At 45.0% G+C, this 23,009-nt stretch overlaps 2 protein-coding genes across 10 annotated transcripts; both read left to right on the top strand.

Moving 5' to 3' along the window:
• Positions 1–799: 799 nt before the first annotated feature.
• Positions 800–8,826, top strand: HSP90AA1 (heat shock protein 90 alpha family class A member 1). The gene is made up of 11 exons (XM_083436174.1): positions 800–1,371; positions 2,999–3,157; positions 3,247–3,613; positions 3,840–3,973; positions 4,347–4,655; positions 5,106–5,271; positions 6,070–6,260; positions 6,344–6,491; positions 6,848–7,116; positions 7,625–7,958; positions 8,098–8,826. Exons 2-11 carry the CDS (start codon positions 2,999–3,001, stop codon positions 8,205–8,207), a joined length of 2,187 nt encoding a protein of 728 aa, XP_083292300.1. The 5' UTR covers positions 800–1,371; the 3' UTR covers positions 8,208–8,826.
• A 2,825-nt stretch (positions 8,827–11,651) lies between these two features.
• LOC310677188 (uncharacterized protein) lies at positions 11,652–22,297 on the top strand. 9 transcript variants are annotated; one of them, XM_083439730.1, is made up of 7 exons: positions 11,652–11,779; positions 13,110–13,175; positions 14,118–14,168; positions 14,769–14,832; positions 17,415–17,528; positions 19,874–20,407; positions 22,140–22,297. In XM_083439730.1, exons 2-6 carry the CDS (start codon positions 13,122–13,124, stop codon positions 20,404–20,406), a joined length of 816 nt encoding a protein of 271 aa, XP_083295856.1. In that variant the 5' UTR covers positions 11,652–11,779; positions 13,110–13,121; the 3' UTR covers position 20,407; positions 22,140–22,297. The 9 variants fall into 9 exon arrangements, 8 of the variants coding, with proteins under 8 accessions (XP_083295856.1, XP_083295855.1, XP_083295858.1 ...); XM_083439729.1 differs by having other exon boundaries at positions 14,115–14,168; XR_014510971.1 differs by having other exon boundaries at positions 11,653–11,779; positions 14,115–14,168; positions 19,867–20,407.
• Positions 22,298–23,009: the final 712 nt, after the last annotated feature.

Here is a 23,009-nt window from a genome sequence, read left to right as displayed (position 1 = left end):
TCTGATGCAAATAGGGACATCCCATTCCATCACGATAATTTTACTATTTATACCCTACACATCTTCCTGGGTTATCCCAGTCACTCTGGGCAGCTTACAACATACAGTGGATGCTCGGGTTGCAAACGTGATCCGTGCGGGAGGCACATTCGCAACCCGCAGTGCTGTGTCTGCGCACGCATGGGTTGCGATTCAGCACTTCTGTGCATGTGCAAAGTGTGATTTAGAGCTTCTGCACATGCACATGCGCTGGAAGTAACCTGTTCCGGTACTTCCAGGTTCAACGCAGTGCGCAACCCGAAGCGTCTGTAACCCAAGGTATGACTGTATATAAAAACATAATAAAACATTTTATAAAAAACTTCCTTATGCAAGATTGTCTTCAGATGGCTGCGGTGGAGGTCTGATAACTCCATATTTCTCCAATGAAAAAACTCTATTTCTCCAATGAAAACAGGAACATCCTAAGGAAAAGTGGGACATTTCGGGATCAAATCAGAAACCAGGTGGCTCTCTGAATCAGGGACTTCCCTGGAAAATAGGGACACTCTTGGGCTCATGGGGAGTCATCCTGAGGTATATATGATATATAGGTATAAATCACACATGGTGAGAGAGGGGGTTGTGGAAGGCAGTTTGTTTTCAAGGGGGCAACTGTGTGTGTGTAAACTGAAACAACGTCTTGACGTTTCCGGGCAGTTCTTAATTGTTGGTGGAGGGGGAGAAGAGGAACACCTTCAGCTTCCCGCGGCTTCTAGGACATTCTGAGGTGAGGGAGCGTCGGGAAGCTTCTCAAGCCTCCATCCGTCGCGGAGGGGGAGGGCGCAATTCTGCCCCTCCTCATTAGTTCGATGAAGGATGGGAGGGGCAAAGCAGAGAAAATGCGAGAAGCCCCGCCCTTGCTTCTCGGTTGTTCTCCGTAACGAGGGCGACGGCGTCACCGCGCCAAGCTGCAGCGTTTCCCTCCTCCTCGCGGGGACTTCTGCGCTAGCGCACGCGCAGCCTCCCGCGAGGCGGGGGTAAGAGAAGACGACAGAGCCCCTCGCATATCAACTCGGCGAGTTTCCATGTGGGAAGGTGAAGAGAGGCGCGGCTAGCGCATGCGCGCCTTGCCGCATCTCCCCCCCTCCCAAGCTTGGCTCCTCCCCTTTCCCCCCTCGCGCAGGAGGCGAATCCCCGCCTGCTCCCCGCCCCGCGCGTTCTCTGTCAGTGAAGGTTCCCGATGGTTCTGGAAAGAGGCGGCGGCGAGGCTATATAAGGCGAGCGTGAGGCGGGGGCGCCGCGCAGTGCAGCTCGAGAGGAGGTAGCGGGAGAGCGAGCTCTCTGAGAGGAAGCGTTCTCAAGCAGCCTGGTCATCCAACCGCCGCCAAGGTGAGGAGGCCGCTAGGTAGGGGGACGACAGTTGGCGGTGTCTGTTGCCCCTCACGGAACTAAAGGCGCCTTTGCCCGTCGCGATAGCCACAGAAGTGGCATCGGAGAAGTGACGGGGCGGAATTGCCGGTTGCTTTGAGGTGCCGCGCGGTGATGGGGAAGGGGAGAAGGACGGAGGAAAGAAGTGGCGTGAAGGACGGGGTTGGACCGGAGGCGGTTGAAGAGATTTGAGGGGGGGGGAGGTTTAGAAGGTACAAGCGGGGAAAGATGTCTCTTCCCCACACATAAACACCTCAGCGAAGCAAATGGGCCGCGTGTCCCTTATTCCCGCTCTCGCCGCTCGTTCTACGTGTGCACAAGAAATACGAGTCGGCGTTTTTCTGCGGGGAAGAATAAATAGACAGGGTTGCTCGGGGGCTAACGGACATAATAACGGAGCCGATAAGCGGCAGCTCGGCGCGGAAGGCGGTTACGTCGAAGGAGCGGGCGGGTGTTCTCGGTGAGAATGGGCTCGGTTGTCCAGTGCTTGGGGGGGGGGGGAGGGAGGATGGAAGCGGCGCTCGTGGGGGCAGCGGCGGTGGTGATGGGGAGGCGGATGCGAGTTGGGGTGCGGGAGGGGGGGAATGTCTTCTGCCGTGGCGGCGCGTGCACGTTAAGTCGCTGGCAGCTTCGCGGCGCGGTCGAGAGGATTGGCTTGTCAAAGCGCTGGTGAAGGGAGGGGTTTGAAAGGGCAAAAAAAAAGAGGGTGGGCGGGAAGGCTCTAGCAGTTTCTAGAAGGATTTAGTGTGTTCCGCGTCGAGGCCGGCAGGGGGCGCAGGGACTGGCGTCTTGGGAGAGCCAGTGGAGTGTCCCCCTTTCATTCGGTTCCTTTCGCCGTTGGTCGTTTCGCTAGGCAGAGGGTTTTGCAGGTGCTGTTGAGTCTCCCCCCCCCCCCGAGTTTCAGGTTTAAATGGTTCATGTTACAGTAGCAAAAAGCCACAGCAAGACCATCTTTAAGCCTTCTTTCTTACCTGTTCGTTCAGAAGTTGTTAAGCTTGCGGAATTCGGTGGGGTTTAATGCCGAGTAGATGCAGCTAGCGCACAAACAGCAAACACTGGCCTTTTTTTAATTAGTTGCCAGGATTTCTTAAAACGGGTGCATATTATGTATGGCAGAGAGAACTTTTTTCACAATAAGATTGGTTTATCATTGCTCCATGCAATGTGTATTGAGTCTGGGCTGGTGATTGATTACATAGGGTGCTGCTGCTTGAATTACTCCCAGGAGAGCAGACTGTTGGGAGTTAATAATAACTCATTATTAAATATGAGTTATCTATCTTGTAACCAACTTTGTAACAGGAAAAATTTGCATGGCAAGCTGCTTTCAGAAATTCTTGATCTGTGAAACATTACATTACATTACTTTGGGAACTGTTATTGATGAAATAGTTAATTGTCTAGTATGTACAATATTTGAGATTGAGTTAAAACTGACTCCCCACTAAAGTAAACTTTAAACATAATTTTTCTACATAGATAACAGATACTTAGGACCCTAGTTAGGATGCTTAAAATATGCAATTGTTAATTCAGTGGCTACATTCAATGATCTGTGCTTTTAAAAAAAATTCTTTACTATTGGTAGATGCCGGAGGAAGTACACACACAAGATCAGCCAATGGAGGAGGATGTGGAGACCTTTGCCTTCCAGGCAGAGATAGCTCAGTTGATGTCCCTGATCATCAACACTTTCTACTCCAATAAGGAAATCTTCCTCAGGGAGCTTATCTCCAATTCATCGGATGTAAGTAAATCTTCCAAGGGGTAGAAAACAAATAACTGGCTTATGTTAAGGTTTCCTAAACACTGAAAATGTTACCTTGTGTTTTACAGGCTCTGGATAAAATCAGATATGAGAGTTTGACTGACCCAAGCAAACTGGATTCTGGAAAGGACCTGAAGATCAACCTTATTCCTAACAAGCACGATCGTACCCTGACTATTGTGGATACTGGCATTGGAATGACCAAAGCTGATCTGGTGAATAATCTGGGAACCATTGCCAAATCTGGCACCAAAGCCTTCATGGAGGCCTTGCAAGCTGGTGCAGATATCTCCATGATTGGTCAATTTGGTGTCGGTTTCTACTCTGCGTATCTGGTTGCTGAGAAAGTAACCGTGATTACCAAGCACAACGATGATGAACAGTATGCTTGGGAGTCTTCAGCTGGTGGATCATTTACTGTCCGGCTGGACAATGGTAAGGAATGTTAATGTTCTCATCTTATTGGTAAATTGCCATGATTCTAAGGAAAACTAGAGCTCTGGTACAAAACTAGATCAGTAATTGTACTGAGCCAACGTATTATGCACATTAAAATATTAAATTCTAAAGTTGGCTGTTTGAAATTGTTACTTAGCAGTCAAATACTCAAAATAGCTTTTGTGGCAGTGGCAGTTAACTTCTGTAACTCTTTGTGTTGCAGGTGAGCCTTTAGGCCGTGGTACAAAGGTTATTCTGCATTTGAAGGAAGATCAAACAGAATACATTGAAGAGAGACGAATTAAAGAAATAGTCAAGAAGCATTCCCAGTTTATTGGATATCCAATAACACTTTTTGTAAGTGACTTTGTCTCCAGAACCATTGTATTGTGTACCAGATACAAAAATCATAGTTCTTAATTCTCCTTGAAATAAGAACTACCAAGCAGTTCACATATGTGTGTCAAAAATAGCAAGGGAAGCAAAATTTTCAGTGCATGCTCAAGCATTGGTAAAGCTTTAATAATGAAAGGTTGCAGCAAATTATTTTGGATTAACTAGTCACTCTAATAGGTTCGAATAGGAGGGCAACTGAAATTCAAAGCTGTGAAAGAAAGTGGTATTGCGGAGGTTTATATGCTTCCTTATCAACCAGTGGCCTTTTCACTTGTTATGTAGTTCAGTCATGCAAACTCACTGGCCTTGTTTCAACTTTGTTTTTTGTGGGCAGGTGGAGAAAGAGCGTGATAAAGAGGTGAGTGATGATGAGGCTGAGGAAAAAGAGGAAGAGAAGGAAGAAAAGGAAGAAAAAGCTGAAGATAAACCTGAGATTGAAGATGTTGGCTCTGATGAGGAAGAGGAAAAGAAAGAGGGCGACAAGAAGAAAAAGAAGAAGATCAAGGAGAAGTACATTGACCAGGAAGAGCTGAACAAGACTAAGCCAATTTGGACCAGGAACCCAGATGACATTACTAATGAAGAATACGGAGAATTCTACAAGAGCCTGACCAATGATTGGGAAGATCATCTAGCAGTCAAAGTAAGATTGTTACTTATGGAAAGCTAAAGTTGTAGTGTAGCTTGATTGTAGAAAAAGCCCTCAATGAGGTTTACAAAATTGATGAAACAATAACATTACTTAAAAAAATTGCAATCAAAATTTAAAACATACAGAAAGTTAAAACCACTGACAAGTTAAAATTCACAAAATTTTCCAAAAATGTAGGTAGGCTTGCCTAAATAAGAATGTTTTCAGCAGGCACCAAAAAAGAATACAGTGAATACATGTGCCTACTATCAATGGACAAGGAGTTACAAAGTGACAGTGCTGCCACACTGTGCCAACAAGTTCTTACAGAAGTGCTGCGGATATTACGTGGCACGTGTAAAAGTGCCTATTCTGCCAATGGAAGTGGTCACGTGGGCACATAGGGGGTGAAGGAATCCTTGGGCTCTCCAGATGTTTCACTACAACTTCCTTTTTTTGCAGCACTTCTCTGTGGAAGGGCAGCTGGAATTCAGAGCACTCTTGTTTGTTCCAAGGCGTGCACCTTTTGACTTGTTTGAAAACAGAAAGAAAAAGAATAACATCAAGCTGTATGTGCGCAGAGTGTTCATCATGGATAACTGTGAAGAATTAATCCCTGAATATCTGAGTAAGTGAATAGCTCTGCATCTGCTAAATGGTATCCTGGTAGATATAGGCTGGAAGTTGCTGCTACCTGTGATGCGTGCAGAGTGGCCTGGAAGATGTGTAACATAAGTGTAAATGCAGCACTTTGCATATCTTGAGTGAATTAATGCATGTTATGTGTGGAGTGCTTTTGTTTTAAATTCCATTTTTTAATAAGTTCTAATGCCAAGTGAGTGATGTGTGTGCAGCATGATAACACTGCCATTATGTACTACCTTTTTTCTAAATCAGGCTTTCCCAAATCTAAGAATTCACTTGCTGCTCAAAGAGCTTACAAAGTGTGTCATTGACCCCAACCTAAATTTTATGCAAATATGAAGGAAAATCAAGAAGTATATAATCAACATTTATTAATGATCAAATACCATAGCTAGGAACAATTAAGTAAAACGAGGAGAAATAATGATACCATGCATTGATCCCTGTAACTGTATTTAAAACAATTGGCAGTAAAGCAGCATTTTCCAATAATAGTTGTGGATTTGTCTTGCTAGATAGAGGCTTCTCATTTGCAAAGGAGGTGAACATGCCCATGGCAATTATTTCTGATTAATCTTTATTCACTTGCCATCATAAACTTCTTCTACAACCCTAGGCTCTTTTTTTGACCCCAGGTCTTTATTAACCCCTTGCACTGTGCCCTATCTACCCTAGGGGATGACCGTTTCAGGAAACGTTGTTATAAATTGAAAGCAACATACCATTACTTAGGCGTATCTATCATCACTGCATGATAGACTAATGAATATGTTCTTCACAGATTTCATGCGAGGTGTTGTTGATTCAGAAGACTTGCCTCTAAATATCTCCCGTGAAATGCTGCAGCAGAGCAAGATTCTGAAAGTGATCCGGAAGAACTTAGTCAAGAAATGCTTAGAACTCTTTACTGAGTTGGCAGAAGATAAAGAAAACTACAAGAAGTTCTACGAGCAGTTTTCCAAAAACATTAAGGTTGGTTGGGTCAGAGAATGCACTTTCCTGTGTGTCTTGAGTATTGGGCAATGCCTAACATAAAAATTGCAACTTTCTTCCAGCTTGGCATACATGAGGATTCACAGAATCGCAAGAAACTATCAGAGTTGTTGAGATACTATACTTCTGCATCTGGGGATGAGATGGTATCATTAAAAGATTACTGCACCCGGATGAAGGAAAATCAGAAACATATATACTACATTACAGGCAAGTTTCACTTTTATAACTAGAAGCTAAAATGACTACAACTTTCAGTAGTGAAATGAAGTCTAGTTATCTTGATTAACTGAGGATTATTGGGAAACTGTGTGTGTTCTCTAGATGTTGCATTTTAGACTGACTTAAGTATTGTCCAAGGGTGGCTTTATAGAATTTGAATTTGTTGAACAGGTTTGCCATATTTCATCTATGTTTTATACTATTGTTACTTGGGGCATTGATGCTGCATATGTTTGTGGCTTGGTAGCAAATTTCATTTGAGGGAAACTGGTCTTAGACTTAATACATTTTGGGGATGGAGGAGTGCTTAGTTAAAGTAATTGAATCTGTTTCTCTCTTTGTAGGTGAAACCAAAGATCAAGTAGCAAACTCTGCTTTTGTGGAGCGCCTTCGTAAACATGGTTTGGAAGTAATTTACATGATTGAGCCTATTGATGAATACTGTGTACAGCAGCTAAAAGAATTTGAGGGCAAGACTTTGGTTTCAGTAACAAAAGAGGGACTGGAACTTCCTGAAGATGAAGAGGAGAAAAAGAAACAGGAGGAGAAGAAAGCAAAGTTTGAAAGCCTCTGCAAGATCATGAAAGATATACTTGAAAAGAAAGTAGAGAAGGTAAGCATGAAATAATATGTAAAGTCTGGTAAAAGCAGTTGTCAGATTGTTTCCTGCAAGTTCATAAGTTACCTGGTACTGTTAGACTATTAGTTCATCCTGCCAAGCAACAGTTTACAGAAGTTCTTCCAGCTCTGACACTAGAGTTTAACTGGAGGTGCCAAAGATTGAATTTGAGACCTAATCCCAGCCGATGTGATATCTGTGGTGTTCACTATACCACCTTTCTAATCCTTGTCTAAATCTTTTTTAAATTCTTAGTGCTACCTAATGGATTGCTGTTTGTTAACTAAGCTTAATTATGTTGGTGCACTTGGTGTACTAGCTTGGTGTTGAGGTAATTCCATATTACAGTATGTTGAAGTAGCCTGCATGTATCCCTATTAAAAGTCAGCTGTTTGGTACAAACTAAATATCCAATAAAATAACATTCAAGTGCAAAAATGTTAGTACTGTAACACATTTAGCTATATGGATTTCCTCTAAATCTCTCTATGTACTTACCTAGGTTGTAGTCTCCAACCGATTGGTGACTTCCCCATGCTGTATTGTGACCAGCACATATGGCTGGACAGCAAACATGGAGAGGATAATGAAAGCACAAGCACTCAGGGATAACTCCACAATGGGCTACATGGCTGCCAAGAAGCATCTGGAGATCAATCCTGACCATTCTATTATTGAGACACTGAGGCAGAAGGCAGAAGCTGATAAGAATGACAAATCAGTGAAGGACCTGGTCATCCTGCTGTATGAGACTGCTCTCCTGTCATCTGGCTTCAGTCTAGAAGACCCCCAGACACATGCCAACCGTATCTATAGAATGATAAAACTTGGTTTGGGTAAGTTAAACCTCATTAACTAAATGTTGTATAGTAGGGAAAGCTTTATTGTTGTGGAAATATACATAGTTTAAAACTCAATTTTTGCTAAAGGTACTAGAGTTAAAGTTAGTGATAAAACACTATAATTTAATTACAGGTATAGATGAAGATGATGCTGCTACAGAAGAAACTACCCCTGCAGTTGCTGAAGAAATGCCACCACTTGAAGGAGATGATGACACATCACGCATGGAAGAAGTGGATTAAATGGTTGACTTCTTGAAAGAGAAATTTGGATATATTTCTTTTGCCCTTGGCTTTGAATAAGTTATATTTTGTATATTATGAATGTGACCTGCCAAAACGTCTTGACACTTGTCTGCATTCCCTCTTTATATTTATTTTTGAAGATGTTACACCTTTATTTTTGTTAAATTTCTTTTTAAAGTTTATGTGAGATGCCATTGAGGGAGTGTCTTCTCATGACAAATAACACTGTACAATCCTATATACAGGCGAATAAATTCTATTGGTTAAGTGGATGGCAGGGTTTTGAGGTTGGCTGTGGACAGAAAAGGGGGGATACGTTGGGAGCTTAGATTTGTTCTGCAATGTTGCTGTTAAGCCGCTGAAGTTCTGATAACTCAACCATCTGTAACATACAATGCCTAGTAACTAGGTATTGCAACTTTAAAAAGTGGAATATTTAAACATCCTATTCAAAGTTCTGGGATATTGATGTTTAGTCTTTTTATATACTGTAAAAAGGATTCTAAATTCCACACTTAAAATAGATTAGACTCTACTGTAAATCTATTGTGACTAATGCAGTTTTGCATGTACAGTTACTCTGGAAGTATCTAGAAATAAAAGTGTTCAGAATGTATCTTGGTTGAATTACTTGGTTTTCAATGGGATTCCTTTACTGGGGTCTATAGGCAGCTACTGCCAATGTTTGATCAGCATACATGCTGCAAAATTTAGTTACAGCCTTAATTATTTGAGAAACTTTTATCCTACTCTTCAGCCACAAAAAGGCTCCTAGAATGGTCTATAAAACAAAGTGCAGGCTTACAAACTTTAAAAAAAGATGATAGTTGTGAACCTGGCTTTTAAAACAATATGGAGGCCCTGTTTCAGTGCTATGTTAAGAGGAGGCTCTGGGATGGTAATGACAACTTGCTAATTCCTGTTACATAGGTTCTTCAGATTCGCTGAATAAGATTGCTAAAGCTTGGTAACAGTCATACTAAGAGTTCCAGTACTTAAATTGTCCTCACCTTGTTGGTGAGAACCAGGATCTAAGAGCGCGCACACAAGCACCTGATGGTTCCTTTGTCCATCTCTACACCTCTGGTGTCATATGTTACCAGTTGAGTGCCTGGTGGGGTGTAGCTGGGAGTACTATTTAATACCAACTGAACTGCTTCAACAGATGTATCGATTTATGAAGTATTGATCCACCAAGTGACAGGTGACTTGCTTTGAAGGTTAAAACCAGTACTTTTAAGTTGGGATTGAAAATACACCAGCAACCAGTGTTCAGGAGTCTTGCCACCTTGTCTCCATCAAGACCCTGGTGGCTATATTCTGAAGCAGCTGAATTTACAGGCTGTCTTCAAGTACAGTCCCATGGAGATGACATTACAGTCATCAATCTTGGATGTGCCTAGAACATGGATTACTGTGGCTAGGTCTGATCTCTCTAAATAGGGCTGCAGTTGGTAAAACAGTCATGGCTAACCCCACCACCTGAGCCTTTTCTCTGCGTGAGCTCTCAAGAAAATTCCCAAACTGCATAGCTGGTCTTTCGGGTGATAACGGTCTGTCACCCTATCAAAGGCCAGTTGTAAACCACTTTCTGTAGCATATGGTATCCCAACCCACAGCACCTGCATACTAAAAGATTTTTCCTGGGAATTTCCCCCTTACCCATCCCCCAAACAACTCCCAAGTACCAGTTTAGAACTTTACAGTACAGCCTCCCTGGGATCAGAAAATGGAAGAGAGACATAGAACAGCACAGAGATGAGACTGTAACCCTACCCTAATTATGACTTCTTCCAGTGGTTTCATGTAGATGGGGCAGAGCAAAAGTCCCCCAGCACAATTCTTCTGAGAACAACTGTCCAGGAGTGAGCAGAACCCCACCATAAAGCAATGCCAAACCCAAACGAGCAATTCAGAAGGTTACCTTGGTTGGTATCAAATGACACCAAGTGGTCCAGGAAAACTTATGTTCTACATAACAAGACTGAATAACAAATAGGATGATATGATGATGAATACTTACAGCTCACTTTTTACCAAATGGTGCCAGTTCTGCTCCAGAGGGTAGGATCTATACCTTGAATTACAAGAAAGGAGATTCCAGCTAAAGGTTAGGGGGAAACTTTTTGATGGTAAGAGCTGTTCCAACAGTGCAGCAGATTCCATCTGAATGTGGTGGATTCTCCTTCATTAGAGGTTTTTAAGCAGAGGTTGGATGGCCATCTCAGGGATTCTTCAGTTAAGATTCCTGCATTGCAGGGGTTTGGACTAGATGACTTGTGGTCCCTTCCAACTCTTCAGTTGGGATGCAGTTCAGGTGGGATGCAAAAATAAAGCAATTAAAAACAAAACACACACTTATTACCAGTGCTTTTTTTTCTTAAAATGTTTAGGGGTACTCCTTTTCCTACTCATAGTGATATACTGCCCCTAAATGAGGCCAAACTTAGATTCACAAAATGTTTAGGGGTATGCGTACCCCCCCCCCCCCGAAAAAGCACTGCTTATTACAAATCAAAAGTACAACCACAAACCATCCAGTAACAAAAATCAACAAAGCAGCAGCAGTAGTAATACAGTGGTGCCCCGCAAGAGGAATGCCTCGCAAGACGGAAAACCCGCTAGACGAAAGGGTTTTCCGTTTTGGAGGTGCTTCGCAAAACGAATTTCCTATGGGCTTGCTTCGCAAGACAAAAATGTCTTGCGAGTTGCTGCGATTTTTTTTCGCTCCCCACCCCCTTTTTCTAAGGCACTAAGCTGCTAATAGCCTTTTAGCAGCTAATCCGCTAATCCCTTGAGCCTTTAATAGCCGCTAATCCGCTAACGGGGTTGCTTCGCAAGACGAAAAAACCGCTAGACGAAGAGACTCACGGAACGGATTCTTTTCGTCTTGCAAGGCACCACTGTATTAGAATGGCAATGTACAAGGGCTTGAGCATGGCTTCCTAGCGGCCTCCCCAAGCACTGTGCAAGGACCTCAAGCTGCTGTAGCTCAGAGAATGAGGCAGCATCTCCTGTGCAGCAGTCAGAGGATGCCAGACAACATGGCGCCATTAAGTCCCAGGCCAGGACCATTAGCCGCTCTGATTCCAACACCTAAGCAGCTTCCTTGACAAAAGAGCCTTAGAACGCTGAGCAAGGGCAATGCAGGAAGCGAATGCTTCTTGCCCCCTCAGGAGACTTGGAATATCTCTTCCATATCAACACTTCTCCTGTGCGGAGCATGCAAAGGATACATTGGCTGTTCTGCTGGCATAGCAGTGTATCTCTCCCAGTCACTGAGTGAGAGAGACACTCACACAGGCACACTTCTGCAATTAATGCATGCTCACTCAGCCCAGGAGAAGAGGGTGAAAATACAGGCAGGTGGCTGAGTGGTTTTCTGGGATATGCTTATGTAGATAAGCTTTCCATGCCAATGGTGATGTCATAGTGTAGCACGTGCCACAGTTCTGTTACCATAGTTGTGAGCATGGCATGGAACAGATTGCCTTGGTGAGAGAGGTGCCTTCTTCGCAAAGGCAAAATGCTAGCACTTGGTGGCTAACAGAATTAAAAATGACCCAAAGGTAGGTTTGTAGATGTAATTGTTTCCTGGTTTGGAGATGCAGATCCTAATGTTGACACTAACATCAGTAGATGTCAGAATCACAGTACTGGTAACAGAGGAAGGCTAGCACTGTTCGCCCTGACAGCCTGCAGGTGAATGCCCTTCTCATTACTGCCTGAGTCTTCTGCAAAGTGTGTGGTCAGCCACATAAGCTATATACTTCCCACCCTAGCTTTTGGAAGCGCTCCTGTTTCTCCTAGGAAAGGATAACTACCCTCCAAAACTCCTTAGAAAATAGGGACATTCTTTCACTTGGAGATTGGGTTGGTGCACAACAATAGTTGTGTCAAGGTTATGTAATGAGGAATCCTGAGAACAGTACATTGGAATCTCGGGTTACAGCGGGGATCCAGGGATCCGTTCCGGAGGCCCCGCCGCAACCCAAAAACGACGCACATTGAAGTGCCGCGTCTGCACACACACAGCACGATTTAGCGCTTCTGCACATGCGTGAGTGGCGAACCCAGAAGTAACCCGTTCTGGTACTTCCAGGTTTGCCGTGGACGTTCGCTGAAGCAGATGCAAGCGGAGGTGGACGTAGAACGAGATTTGACTGTATTTTATTAAGGCTGCTGGGAATTATAGGTCTGTGAGGTCAGCACCCTTAACAAACTACTGTATTTTTCCAGGTATAACATGTCCCCATATATAAGACGCCCCTTATTTTTAGGGACTCCAATTTAATAAATCCCCACCATTCACTATCTGTGTACAGTGGTACCTCAGGTTAAGTACTTAATTCGTTCCGGAGGTTTGTTCTTAACCTGAAGCACCACTTTAGCTAATGGGGCCTCCTGCTGCTGCCGCGCCACTGAAGCACGATTTCTGTTCTCATCCTGAAGCAAAGTTCTTAACCTGAAGCACTATTTCTGGGTTAGTAGAGTCTGTAACCTGAAGCGTATGTAACCTGAGGTACCACTGTATATGATGACCCACAGATTTTCACATAATTTTAAACTAAGAAAACCTAGTGTTATACACGGAAAAGTACGGTATATTTGGTTTTGCTCTAAGAAAACATGATTAGCTGTGGAGAGGCGATTTATTTTGGAGCTGTGCATTGTGTCACAATGGGCTGAGGTCATCAGCATTAAAAAACAACAACACCTTTCATGAGTTTGGCTTCCTCCCCAGGAGGCAAAAAGAGCAGAACTGGGTACCAAGAGGTTAAGCCATGAAGCAGTTTGCTAGTTACAAAGATGAATTTCACTCAGTGAAATTGTTTATATTTAGGAACATGGTAAAAGTGGTCCTTTTCAGCAAAGCTCTCTATTAAACCTTTGTTTTAGACTTCTGCTCTGATGGATGTTGCCAAATCTCCAGACAACATGGAGGGACTAAGGCATAGATTCATGGTAAATTCCTTATTTAACTCTATGGGGTTATCTTTTGTCTATAGCAATGTTTCCCAAAATTGGGTCTCCAGATGTTTTTGGACCACAACTCCCATCCAGTGGTCAGGGATGATAGGAATCATAGTCCAAAACAGCTGGATATTCAAGTTTGGGAAACGCTGGTGTATATGTTCCATATCACAGAAGACTATGTTGTTTTCTAATATTTATAAAATAAATTCTCCTTCCTTTTCTTCTCCTATCATCACCATTCTCATCCTTCTCAAATATGTTCAGATTAACATAGCCTCCTGGTGAAATTAAAGTGGGAAATATTTATTTATAAAAAATTCATCCCAGCTTTTCCCCAAAGAGTGTAGGGTAGCATCCATGGATGCACTATTTTATCCTTATAACAATTCACTGGAATCCTGGAAGCCGAGGCCTAGGTTTTGGCCAAATGCATTTGGGTAAGAGAACCCCAACAAAAATTTAACAGCACAAAAAAGACAGCAAAGAAAAGCATGGAAATATATGCTGGAAAACTTTTTAAATGTGCCTTTCCCAGTGAACTCCAATATATCTCACTACCCTAGCAAGCACACAAATAGATCACGTTTGGTAAGTCATAAAATAGTTTACTTACAAAACTCTTCAAAGGTCAGATTAATATGTTTTTCTATGCGGCAGTCAGAAAAAGTTGCACAGGCAGTGACATGTTGCTTGGTTACAAGGTGGTAAATGTTACTAAGCTATTGGTATACAAAAAGGCTAGTTTCAAACTCCATTCTTGTCTGAAACAAAAGAGCCAGCATTCTTTTCACTTGGCCATTCTATCCAACTAAAATTCATTTTTTAAAAAATCATCCTATGTATTTTGAATTTCTTCAACTTTAGAGAAGTTTGTTGCCCATTTGTGGCCATTTACAATATTGCCTCTATGTTCTTTTTCCCCAAAAGCAGAAATGCACAGTGGAGTCTGGGACAAGACCAGCTTCTGACACCAACCTTAAGGTAATGACTGCGGCATTTCCAGGCAATTGTGCCTCTTCTCTGTAGACTCCTGCACCTCAACAGAGGGGATTTCAGCCGGTTTACCAGCAGGTGACACCTGCTGAAAATCCCTCTTCTGTCACCCTTGTGTTGTCTTTGTATCTTCCCACTTCACATGTTAAATTTCTTCAGTCAGGCAAGTACCGTATTGGCCCGAATGTAAGCCGCAACCGCAACTTTAAAATTCAAAGGGGGTGGGGAGGAAAAAATACAATACCCGAATATTAGCCGCTCCCTTAAAATTTTGCAGGCACTCACACCTGTTCCGTTTTACCGTATGTCTGTTTCAGCAGCGATATCATAAAAGCCACTTTTTGTAAGGTTGCGGGTTTAAGCCGCACTTTAACTTCTCATGGTCAGAATTGGGGGGGGGGGGGGATGAGGCTTATATTCAGGCCAGTACAGTACTATAACTAAGTTTTTACAAAAGCTATTTCAAGCAATTCACATTCATTATTGCCGCATTTCAGAGAGGTTTAGCTGTGGGAGAATCAGACTTAGGCAGCTGCTTTTCTATTCTAAGAAGTTCTTCTATTTATAATGTAATTATTTCCGAAACAGGATATAATCTATATGCCCACAGATGGACTCCTAGAAAAAACAGGGGATCTGACTCATCAAGTAGGTTTGTACTTTTTTTTTTTTTTTGCAGCTTTGTTATATAAAACTCTGAACCAAGTATCGTCATTTGCGGATGTCAACACTACCGTTTTCTGAACTTAGGGGCACGTTGACCACAGGTGAAACAGAGGACAGGGCTCCTGCAGTTTTGACAGTTGCCTAAAAAAGGGAGATTCCCTTTTGGAATAATGAACAGTTTGGAAAGAGTTGTGCTTAGATCACGGCTCACAAATATTGGGTGGTATTCAGCAAAATGTTCTGCGGTCGGAAAACCAACCAACACTTACCTGGTCTGGAAAGGCCATTTGTATCCTAAAGGCAATTTGTATCCTAATGGTTTAAGTCAATACTTTGGACAATGTGCTATCCATAATCAGTGCTGGATTTAGGGAGGTGTGTGCAGTTCCCCTGTACAGGGCGCCAAATGGAGGGGGGCACAGTTTATTTATTTTTTTAAAAAAGAATGACTGTGAAAATAAGAATGGGATGTGTGTCAGGGACTGGGCAGGTGAGGAGGAGGAGTGGAGGACACCCTGCCCCCACCTCAGGAAGCTTTCAGTCAGGTCGATGAAGGGAGTATGGACCCAGGTTCGTGGTGGTGGGAGATGGGACAGAGTCCAGAAGAACAAAAGAGCTGGAAAGTAATGGATAGTGAAGAACAGGAGCAAGATAGCAGGTGCACTAGCCCTGGACAGAGCCAGGAGCCACGTGCCAGGAGCAAGGAGCCAGGTTAGAAACAGCACAGCAGCCAGGTGACATGATGTCTCTGGAAGAGTATGCCTCCCTCCCTCCCTTCCTTCCTTCCTTCCTTCCCCTAGAACCAGGTCCTTTTTTCTTCATTCTTCTTTCTTAGGCGATCACTCGTAGCCAAATAATAATAATAATAATAATAATTGTACCCCGCCCATCTGGCTGGGCTTCCCCAGCCACTCTGGGCGGCTTCCAACAAAGATTAAAAATACATTAAAATGTCACACATTAAAAACTTCCCTGAATAGAGCTGCCTTCAGATGTCTTCTAAATGTCAGGTAGTTGTTTATCTCTTTGACATCTGATGGGAGGGCGTTCCACAGGGCAGGCGCCACTACCGAAAAGGCCCGCTGCCTGGTTCCCTGTAGCTTTGCTTCTCGCAGTGAGGGGAACCACCAGAAGGCCCTCGGAGCTGGACCTCAGTGTGTGGGCAGAACGATGGGGGTGGAGATGCTCCTTCAGGTATACTGGTCCGAGGCCTTTTAGGGCTTTAAAGGTCAACACCAACACTTGAACTGTGCTTGAAAACGTACTTGGAGCCAATGTCTTCCATAAACACGGTTTTAACAATGAGTCCGTAAGTGACTGTGGAGGCCTATTCCTGATCCACACGTCCTTCCACGGTGGGGACATTGGTTTCCAGGCAGGAGCTGATCACAGTGTAGATTTGCCAAGCATGCCTTCCTCCTAGCACATTTCTCCCTTGCATCCTGAGTTCGAGTATCTCCAAAGCCCACGACACCTTTGGTAAAGGCTGTTCTCCAATCGGAGCGCTCGCAGGCAAGTGTTTCCCAGTTGTTGTTTCCCAGCGGGTGGCGCTGTGGGTTAAACCACAGAGCCTAGGACTTGCCGATCAGAAGGTCAGAAGATCAGAAGGTTCGAATCCCCATGATGGGGTGAACTCCTGTTGCTCGGTCCCTGCTCCTGCCAACCTAGCAGTTGAAAAGCACGTCAAAGCGGGAAGGCAAACGGCGTTTCCGTGCGCTGCTCTGGTTCGCCAGAAGCGGCTTAGTCATGCTGGCCACATGACCCAGAAGCTGTACACCAGCTCCCTCGGCCAATAAAGCGAGATGAGCGCCGCAACCGCAGAGTCAGCCACGACTGGACCTAATGGTCAGGAGTCCCTTTACCTTTATATATCTATCTATCTGAACAGAAAGCCAAACAGAGACGGGGGATTCCCTTCGCGGCCACTGCAGACAGCAGGAGGGGTCTGAGAGATAGGAAGAAGCTGCCAGGGGGAGCAGCGGGCACTCTGAGCAATAGCTCACATTCCATGGTCTCCATGCATTTCTATTTACTGCTAATAAAGAACTGAAAAGAAGCTCTCTGCTTGTTTGGTTTCACGTGGCAGTTAGCCAAGTGAGCTATTTGAGGTCTTCCTCATGACGGGGTAGGGGTGGGGGAGTAGCACCAAATGTTGTCCTTGTGCGCAGGGTGCCATATTACCAAAGTCCACCCTTGTCCACATGCTTTTTGGTCGTATATGCAAGATATAAAGGTAAAGCTTCCGGGTCATGTGGCCAGCATGACTAAGCCGCTTCTTGGCGAACCAGAGCAGCGCACGGAAATGCCGTTTGCCTTCCCGCTGGAGGGGTACCTATTTATCTACTTGCACTTTGACGTGCTTTCGAGCTGCTAGGTTGGCAGGAGCAGGGACCGAGCAATGTGAGCTCACCCCATCGTGGGCCCTGCACTGTGAAAACCCCATGACAGATTTAGAGGGGCATGTAAACAAGGAGGGCAGGAGAATGTTCTGCTGCACAAGGAGAAAAAAGGTAACTTCGTCTCTTTGCACAGCTGCAACCATGCAATAAACAAGTGTTTCCCCTCCAGTCCATGGCAGATGTACAGCGGAAGAGAAGAAACTGCACCAAGGGAGCGTTCAGTATGATTTGCACGACAGGTTCCATGAAGCTGAGGAAGAGAAGTGCAGCTTTTCGTCACAAGGTGCCCTGAATGTGCTCTCTTGTTTGAGGGAAGAGGGGGGGTACAAGATCTGGGAAGACATAGGAAGGCACGGTGGCGCAATAGCAAAATTTGAAATGGGGGGGCTTATTGTGACCAAGGTTGGTCAGGTGGAACAAGGGCTGTTTCTCCTTTAATAGTTGGGTGGTAGAAGAAGTGGAAAATCCTGCCTTCTATACAACTATTAAAAGTGAAGGAGAATCATAGAATCATAGAGTTGGAAGAGACCACAAGGGCCATCGAGTCCAACCCCCTGCCAAGCAGGAAACACCATCAGAGCACTCCTGACATATGGTTGTCAAGCCTCTGCTTAAAGACCTCCAAAGAAGGAGACTCCACCACACTCCTTGGCAGCAAATTCCACTGTCGAACAGCTCTTACTGTCAGGAGCCCTGTGTCCTCTTTGTCACCTGACCACCTGATAGTCCTCTCCCTGCATCCATAGCTATTGCACGCCCCCACTCCATGAAAAGTCCTTAATTGCAGGCAGCTGTGTTGCTCTCTCTATATCTCCCACAAAACACACCCATTATAGCCTGATGGTCATAGAATACAGACCTAGCAAAGTGTGATGTAGCGGCTGCAGAGAATGCAAGTTCACATCTCTGATCAGTTGTGAAATTCACTGTGCGAGGATTCATGTTGCTTGTAATTAATATTTATAGGAATATAAATATAATAATATTTATAGGAATATAAATATATATACACACACATTTTTGTATGGCATAATTTGTATGTCTTGTATGGCTGCCTTGGAGGCGTTTGGTTGAAAGTGAAGTTAGAAGCATATGAATGAATGAATGAGGTGGAGGGCTCAGTTCTTAGCACAGAAACACATCCTGGGCTAATCCCTGGATGTTCCCTGAATTGAATGACGCTCTGCGACTTTGAAAAGAGACACTCCCCAGTTTCATCTCTCACCAGGGCTGCAGGGTGAATTAGGGCAGGCAAGCAGCTTCCTTAAGAAGTTGTTCAGGTCTCGGTGGTGCAGCTGCAAATCTCGTGAGTGTATGAAGAGCTGAGCTGGCCATTTAAGCTTGGGAGACTTAAACTGCAGGACATCCATTTTCAGCTTCAGGGAGGGTGACTCTGAGAACCCCCCTGGCAGAGTAGCCGGCCTTCACGTTCATCATAACAAGAATGTATTTTTAAAATGCGTTAGAGAAGAGTGTTTCCCCACTTTCCCCCTTACAGATAGCGCAGCTGGTAGAGCATGAGAACTCATAATCTGATGGTTGTGGGTTCGAGTCACACATGGAACAAAAGATTCCTGCATTGCTGGGGGCTGGACTGGATGACCCTTGTGGTCCCTTCCAACTCTACGATTCCGTGAAAACACCATTCCCCAAAAGAACATAACAGCAGCCCTACCACTCTGTCTAAAAGCCTGCCTAGTCCAGCATCCCAAGCAACATGCAAGGGAAGTAGCAGTCTCCTGCTGCTGTCTCCAGTAACTAGTATTCAGAGGCATTGCTGGCGGTCTGATCCTGGAGGTAGTGTGCTCCTATGGACGGAGCCTTATCTAATCCCCTTAAAAGTGGGAAAGAGTTGCAACTTGCTGGTTGCAGTGCAGGCTTTGCATGCAAGCGGCCCTGGGCTGAGTCCTGGCCATCTGCAGCTTGGTGCTTTATGCAGAAAAAGAGGTTTCTGCCCCAAGGACCTTATAATAAAATATATCATTGATTAGAGTCCTTGGCAACAGTTAAGCGGGTGAGAAACTGTCCATTCTACATGCAAGCCCTATGCTTTAGCACTGAACTGTTCCATCCATCCCTAGCTGCACATCATAAAACATGTGGAAACTTGCATACCCAAATGCTTTAGATGTCCTCTATGGACGCGGGTGGCGCTGTGGGTTAAACCATAGAGCCTAGGACTTGCTGATCAGAAGGTCGGCGGTTCAAATATCCGCGACGGGGTAAGCTCCCATAGCTCGGTCCCTGCTTCTGCCAACCTAGCAGTTCGAAAGCACGTCAAAGTGCAAGTAGATAAATAGGTACCACTCTGGCGGGAAGGTAAACGGCGTTTCCGTGCGCTGCTCTGGTTTGCCAGAAGCGGCTTAGCCATGCTGGCCACATGAAGCCGGAAGCTGTACGCCGCCTCCCTCGGCCAATAAAGCGAGATGAGCGCCGCAACCCCAGAGTCGTCCACGACTGGACCTAATGCTCCGGGTCCCTTTACCTTTACCTATGCAGACACATAATGTATGTACACATTCTCTCTCTCTCTCTCTCTCTCTCTCTCTCTCTCATTCCACTTGGGTAAATGAGCACATCTTGTATTTGTATGATGGTACAGTGTTTTGTCATTGTGCTAGCCTCCAGATTCCGGTGGCAGATTCTGGGAAGAGCTCTCAATTCACCCTGACTTCAATGCGAACCTTCCTAGCGACAGAAGGCCCCAAGCAGCGCACACTCCTACAATGCACTTGATTGGATCGGGAAGGGAAGCATCAGAACCTTTCCCAATGCCTGCAAGGTGGATTCCTCCATCAACAAGAAGGCACGACGACATTGATATGGAACCCAGCATCGATGCCCAAAGAGCAAACAGAAGTCTCTCTACAGGGACGGCGACCAACCTGCCCGGAATAATTCCAAGGGGTGCTGAGCTTCCGAAAGACTCGGAGGTGGAAGTTCAGGGGCTGGTGCCTGACCTCGCCTCGCTCATGGATGTGGAGCCTTCGGAAGCTGTGGGACTCTCGCCAACTTCACCTGTGGCTCCTTTGCCGCAACCTCTGGATGGCGACATTGTTATGCTTGACGAAACAGTTGTCAGGAAGTCAAAGGACATCCCGATTCTAGAGCGGGTTGGGGAGACGCTACGGCAAAAGAAACTGCGCACCCCCCAGACTTGAGGTAGCAGAATGGGCTCTTGTTCGCTGCGACGTGTAACAAATAGGAACTGTGGGCAGGGCAGTGGCAGAAGCAAATTCTCTGTCTGGGCACTACCTCTTCTCTGTTGTCCTCCTTGCATACCATACCAGTGGAGGCTGGTGCATCAGGCGGAGTGCCACTGTCCTATCAACCTCTGTCTGCCCTCAGCCCACTGGTCTGCATTCTTGCAACCAAGCCCAGAAGGGTGGCCCTAGGTGTTGGCTTCTTCCTCCTTAGTAACATGCTGCCCATGTAGAACTCAGTAGGTAGCAGGATGGGCACAAAACTAGAGTTTGTTGGCCATAGCTGCCATTGGGTCTGCCTATTGTTGACTCTGGCTCCTTCTACTGTTGGCTTCCAGTCTGAATGGGGTCCAGCCACCATTGCCTTGCAGAGAGACCTAGGAGAAGACATGGGAGCACCTTGTGGTGGAACCCAATGGGTTTCTGCTTCTGCCGGTCCATTCAGCCCAGGAACTCTCTGGCTTGGGTGGCAAGCAAAAAAACGGAAAGAGACAGATAGAGTACTGCAGGGCGGAAAAGGGGAAGTGTTTTTGATTAGGTCTAAATGCTTTCCGACTGAAGGGCATAAGCACATGAAGAATCTGACATATAACATCTACCACTGATTAGTTTCATTGGGTGACCAAGGTTCTGGTACTGCGAGGCAGAAAATGCTCTGCTTCTCCACACTATGTTTAACATGTTCCTCTGCCATCCGTTTTCTAAGCCCTTAGCTGATTTAGCTTAATCCTCATATGCAGTGCTCCCCCCCCCCCAAAAAAAAATGTTTAGGGGTACTCTCATTTTGACTCAAGAAAACCACCATTTTATAGTTCAAATCGGGGGAAATAAATACAGCAAATGGACAAAAGTACAAAGATTCACAAAACGTTTAGGGGTATGCTCCCCCCTGCATCCCCCCCGGAAAAAAGCACTGCTCATACGGAAGGTGCTCTATTTTATTTATCTATTTACTTTCACACGCATGCATAACTCACCCTCTTCCCATCATGGAACCCAAGGCAGGATGTAACAGGTTCCAAAAGTGGTCATCCATCCACACACTGACCCAAACACGCTTGGCTTCAACAAAGAGGTGGACCTTCAGACCATACCCTTGGACACTCCCTGGCAGCTTAGACATGGTGATTTATGCAAAAGGTCCTAGGTTCTGTCCTCAGCATATCAATGTAGGGATGGGGGAAAGGATCACACCTGAAATCCTAGAGAGCTGGTGCTGATAGGTGTAGACCAGGGGTCAGCAAACTTTTTCAGCAGGGGGCCGGTCCACTGTCCCTCAGACCTTGTGGGGGGCCGGATTATATTTTGGAAAAAAAATAATGAATGGATTCCTATGCCCCACAAATAACCCAGAGATGCATTTGAAATAAAAGCACACATTCTACTCATGTAAAAACACGGTGATTCCCGGACCATCTGTGGGCCGGATTTAGAAGGCAATTGGGCCAGATCCAGCCCACGCACCTTAGTTTGCCTACCCATGGTGTAGAGTATTGAGCCAGACAGACCAATAGCCCGACTTGGGTAAAAGCATATTCCTGCGTTCATTGTTTCTGTTGCCCTGTTCTAGCTCTGTGCACCTGCAATCTTACTATGAGGAAGCACCCAAGTCCCACATAGTTTAATGCTTTAGTTTTGTGGAGATTGTGTGGCTGGGAATGTCTCACTAATGTTTCCTTCCAATTCTGCAGTGATGCTGAAATGAATCACCTGGCTAACTTGGGTACTTTTCTGCTCGCTCTCTCTCTCTCTGCTGGGTATAGATGGATTTTCGCAGTTTCTCAAATATGCATGTCTTAAAATGGCACCAGTGAAATAAAACATACGTTGGGAAAGAAGAAAGCTGTCACTCAAGGGTTGTTGTTTTTTTGTTTGTCCCCTCTTAAACTAAAGACTCGTCCACAATTTCTTTTGTTCTGTGAGTTCTAGTCAAGGGTCTGAGAGACCTTTGTGTGTCCCCCCCCGAACACCCACCGTTTACTACTGAATGCCGATCAGGTTTTCTGTGAATTGACATTTGTTCCAATTCAGCAGTAAACAGTGGGTTTTCCTGGGAAAATGCAGGACGAAAGAAAAGCCTCTCTAGACCCTGTGACTAGAAATCTCAGGACCAATGAGAGTGTGGATGAGTTGAACAGATCTATGTCCTCCAATGTTAATGTTACTTTGACATGATGCAGGGATTCAAAGGAGGCATTTTGTCCCCAGGGTGGCATGCAGGCGTCCAGAAGACAATGGGTCAACAACCCCCACACAACCTAGGAGAGGGTCACGTGCTTCAAACTGCAGTGGCAGGCAGCACCCCACGCCTCTTCCTCCAGTTTCTCTCCCTACCACACCTAGGAGGATCAGCTTATCAACTTTCTCCTTCCCCGATTTCCACAGATCATTCTCAGCGGTTTTTATCCGTTTCTCCCTGCCTGTTTTTCTTCCTTCTGCCACTTCTTTGTAGTCATTTGAAGCCTTCCTCAGTTCTTTCATTCCCCTCTGTTCTCTGTTCCCCTCCAATGGTGCCATAGGTGTGTTTTGAGCTGACAAAACAATCAAAGCGAAAAAGTGGC

The sequence above is a fragment of the Podarcis tiliguerta genome (genome assembly GCF_965153285.1).
Source record: "Podarcis tiliguerta genome assembly, chromosome: 1".
NCBI lineage: Eukaryota > Metazoa > Chordata > Lepidosauria > Squamata > Lacertidae > Podarcis > Podarcis tiliguerta.
The sequence above is the reverse complement of the archived record's forward strand: the minus strand, read 5'-3'. Positions and strand labels throughout refer to the sequence as shown.

Bases quoted from the DNA above. Each gene is read 5' to 3' on its own strand.
- HSP90AA1 (XM_083436174.1), top strand. From the start codon at position 2,999: ATGCCGGAGGAAGTACACACACAAGATCAGCCAATGGAGGAGGATGTG. The intron at 3,158-3,246 runs GTAAGTAAATCT...TGTGTTTTACAG, and splicing joins TTATCTCCAATTCATCGGAT to GCTCTGGATAAAATCAGATA. The intron at 6,492-6,847 runs GCAAGTTTCACT...CTCTCTTTGTAG, and splicing joins ACATATATACTACATTACAG to GTGAAACCAAAGATCAAGTA.
- LOC310677188 (XM_083439727.1), top strand. From the start codon at position 13,122: ATGGATGTTGCCAAATCTCCAGACAACATGGAGGGACTAAGGCATAGA. The intron at 14,169-14,768 runs GTAATGACTGCG...TTTCCGAAACAG, and splicing joins CTTCTGACACCAACCTTAAG to GATATAATCTATATGCCCAC. The intron at 14,829-17,414 runs GTAGGTTTGTAC...TTTCCCCTCCAG, and splicing joins CAGGGGATCTGACTCATCAA to TCCATGGCAGATGTACAGCG.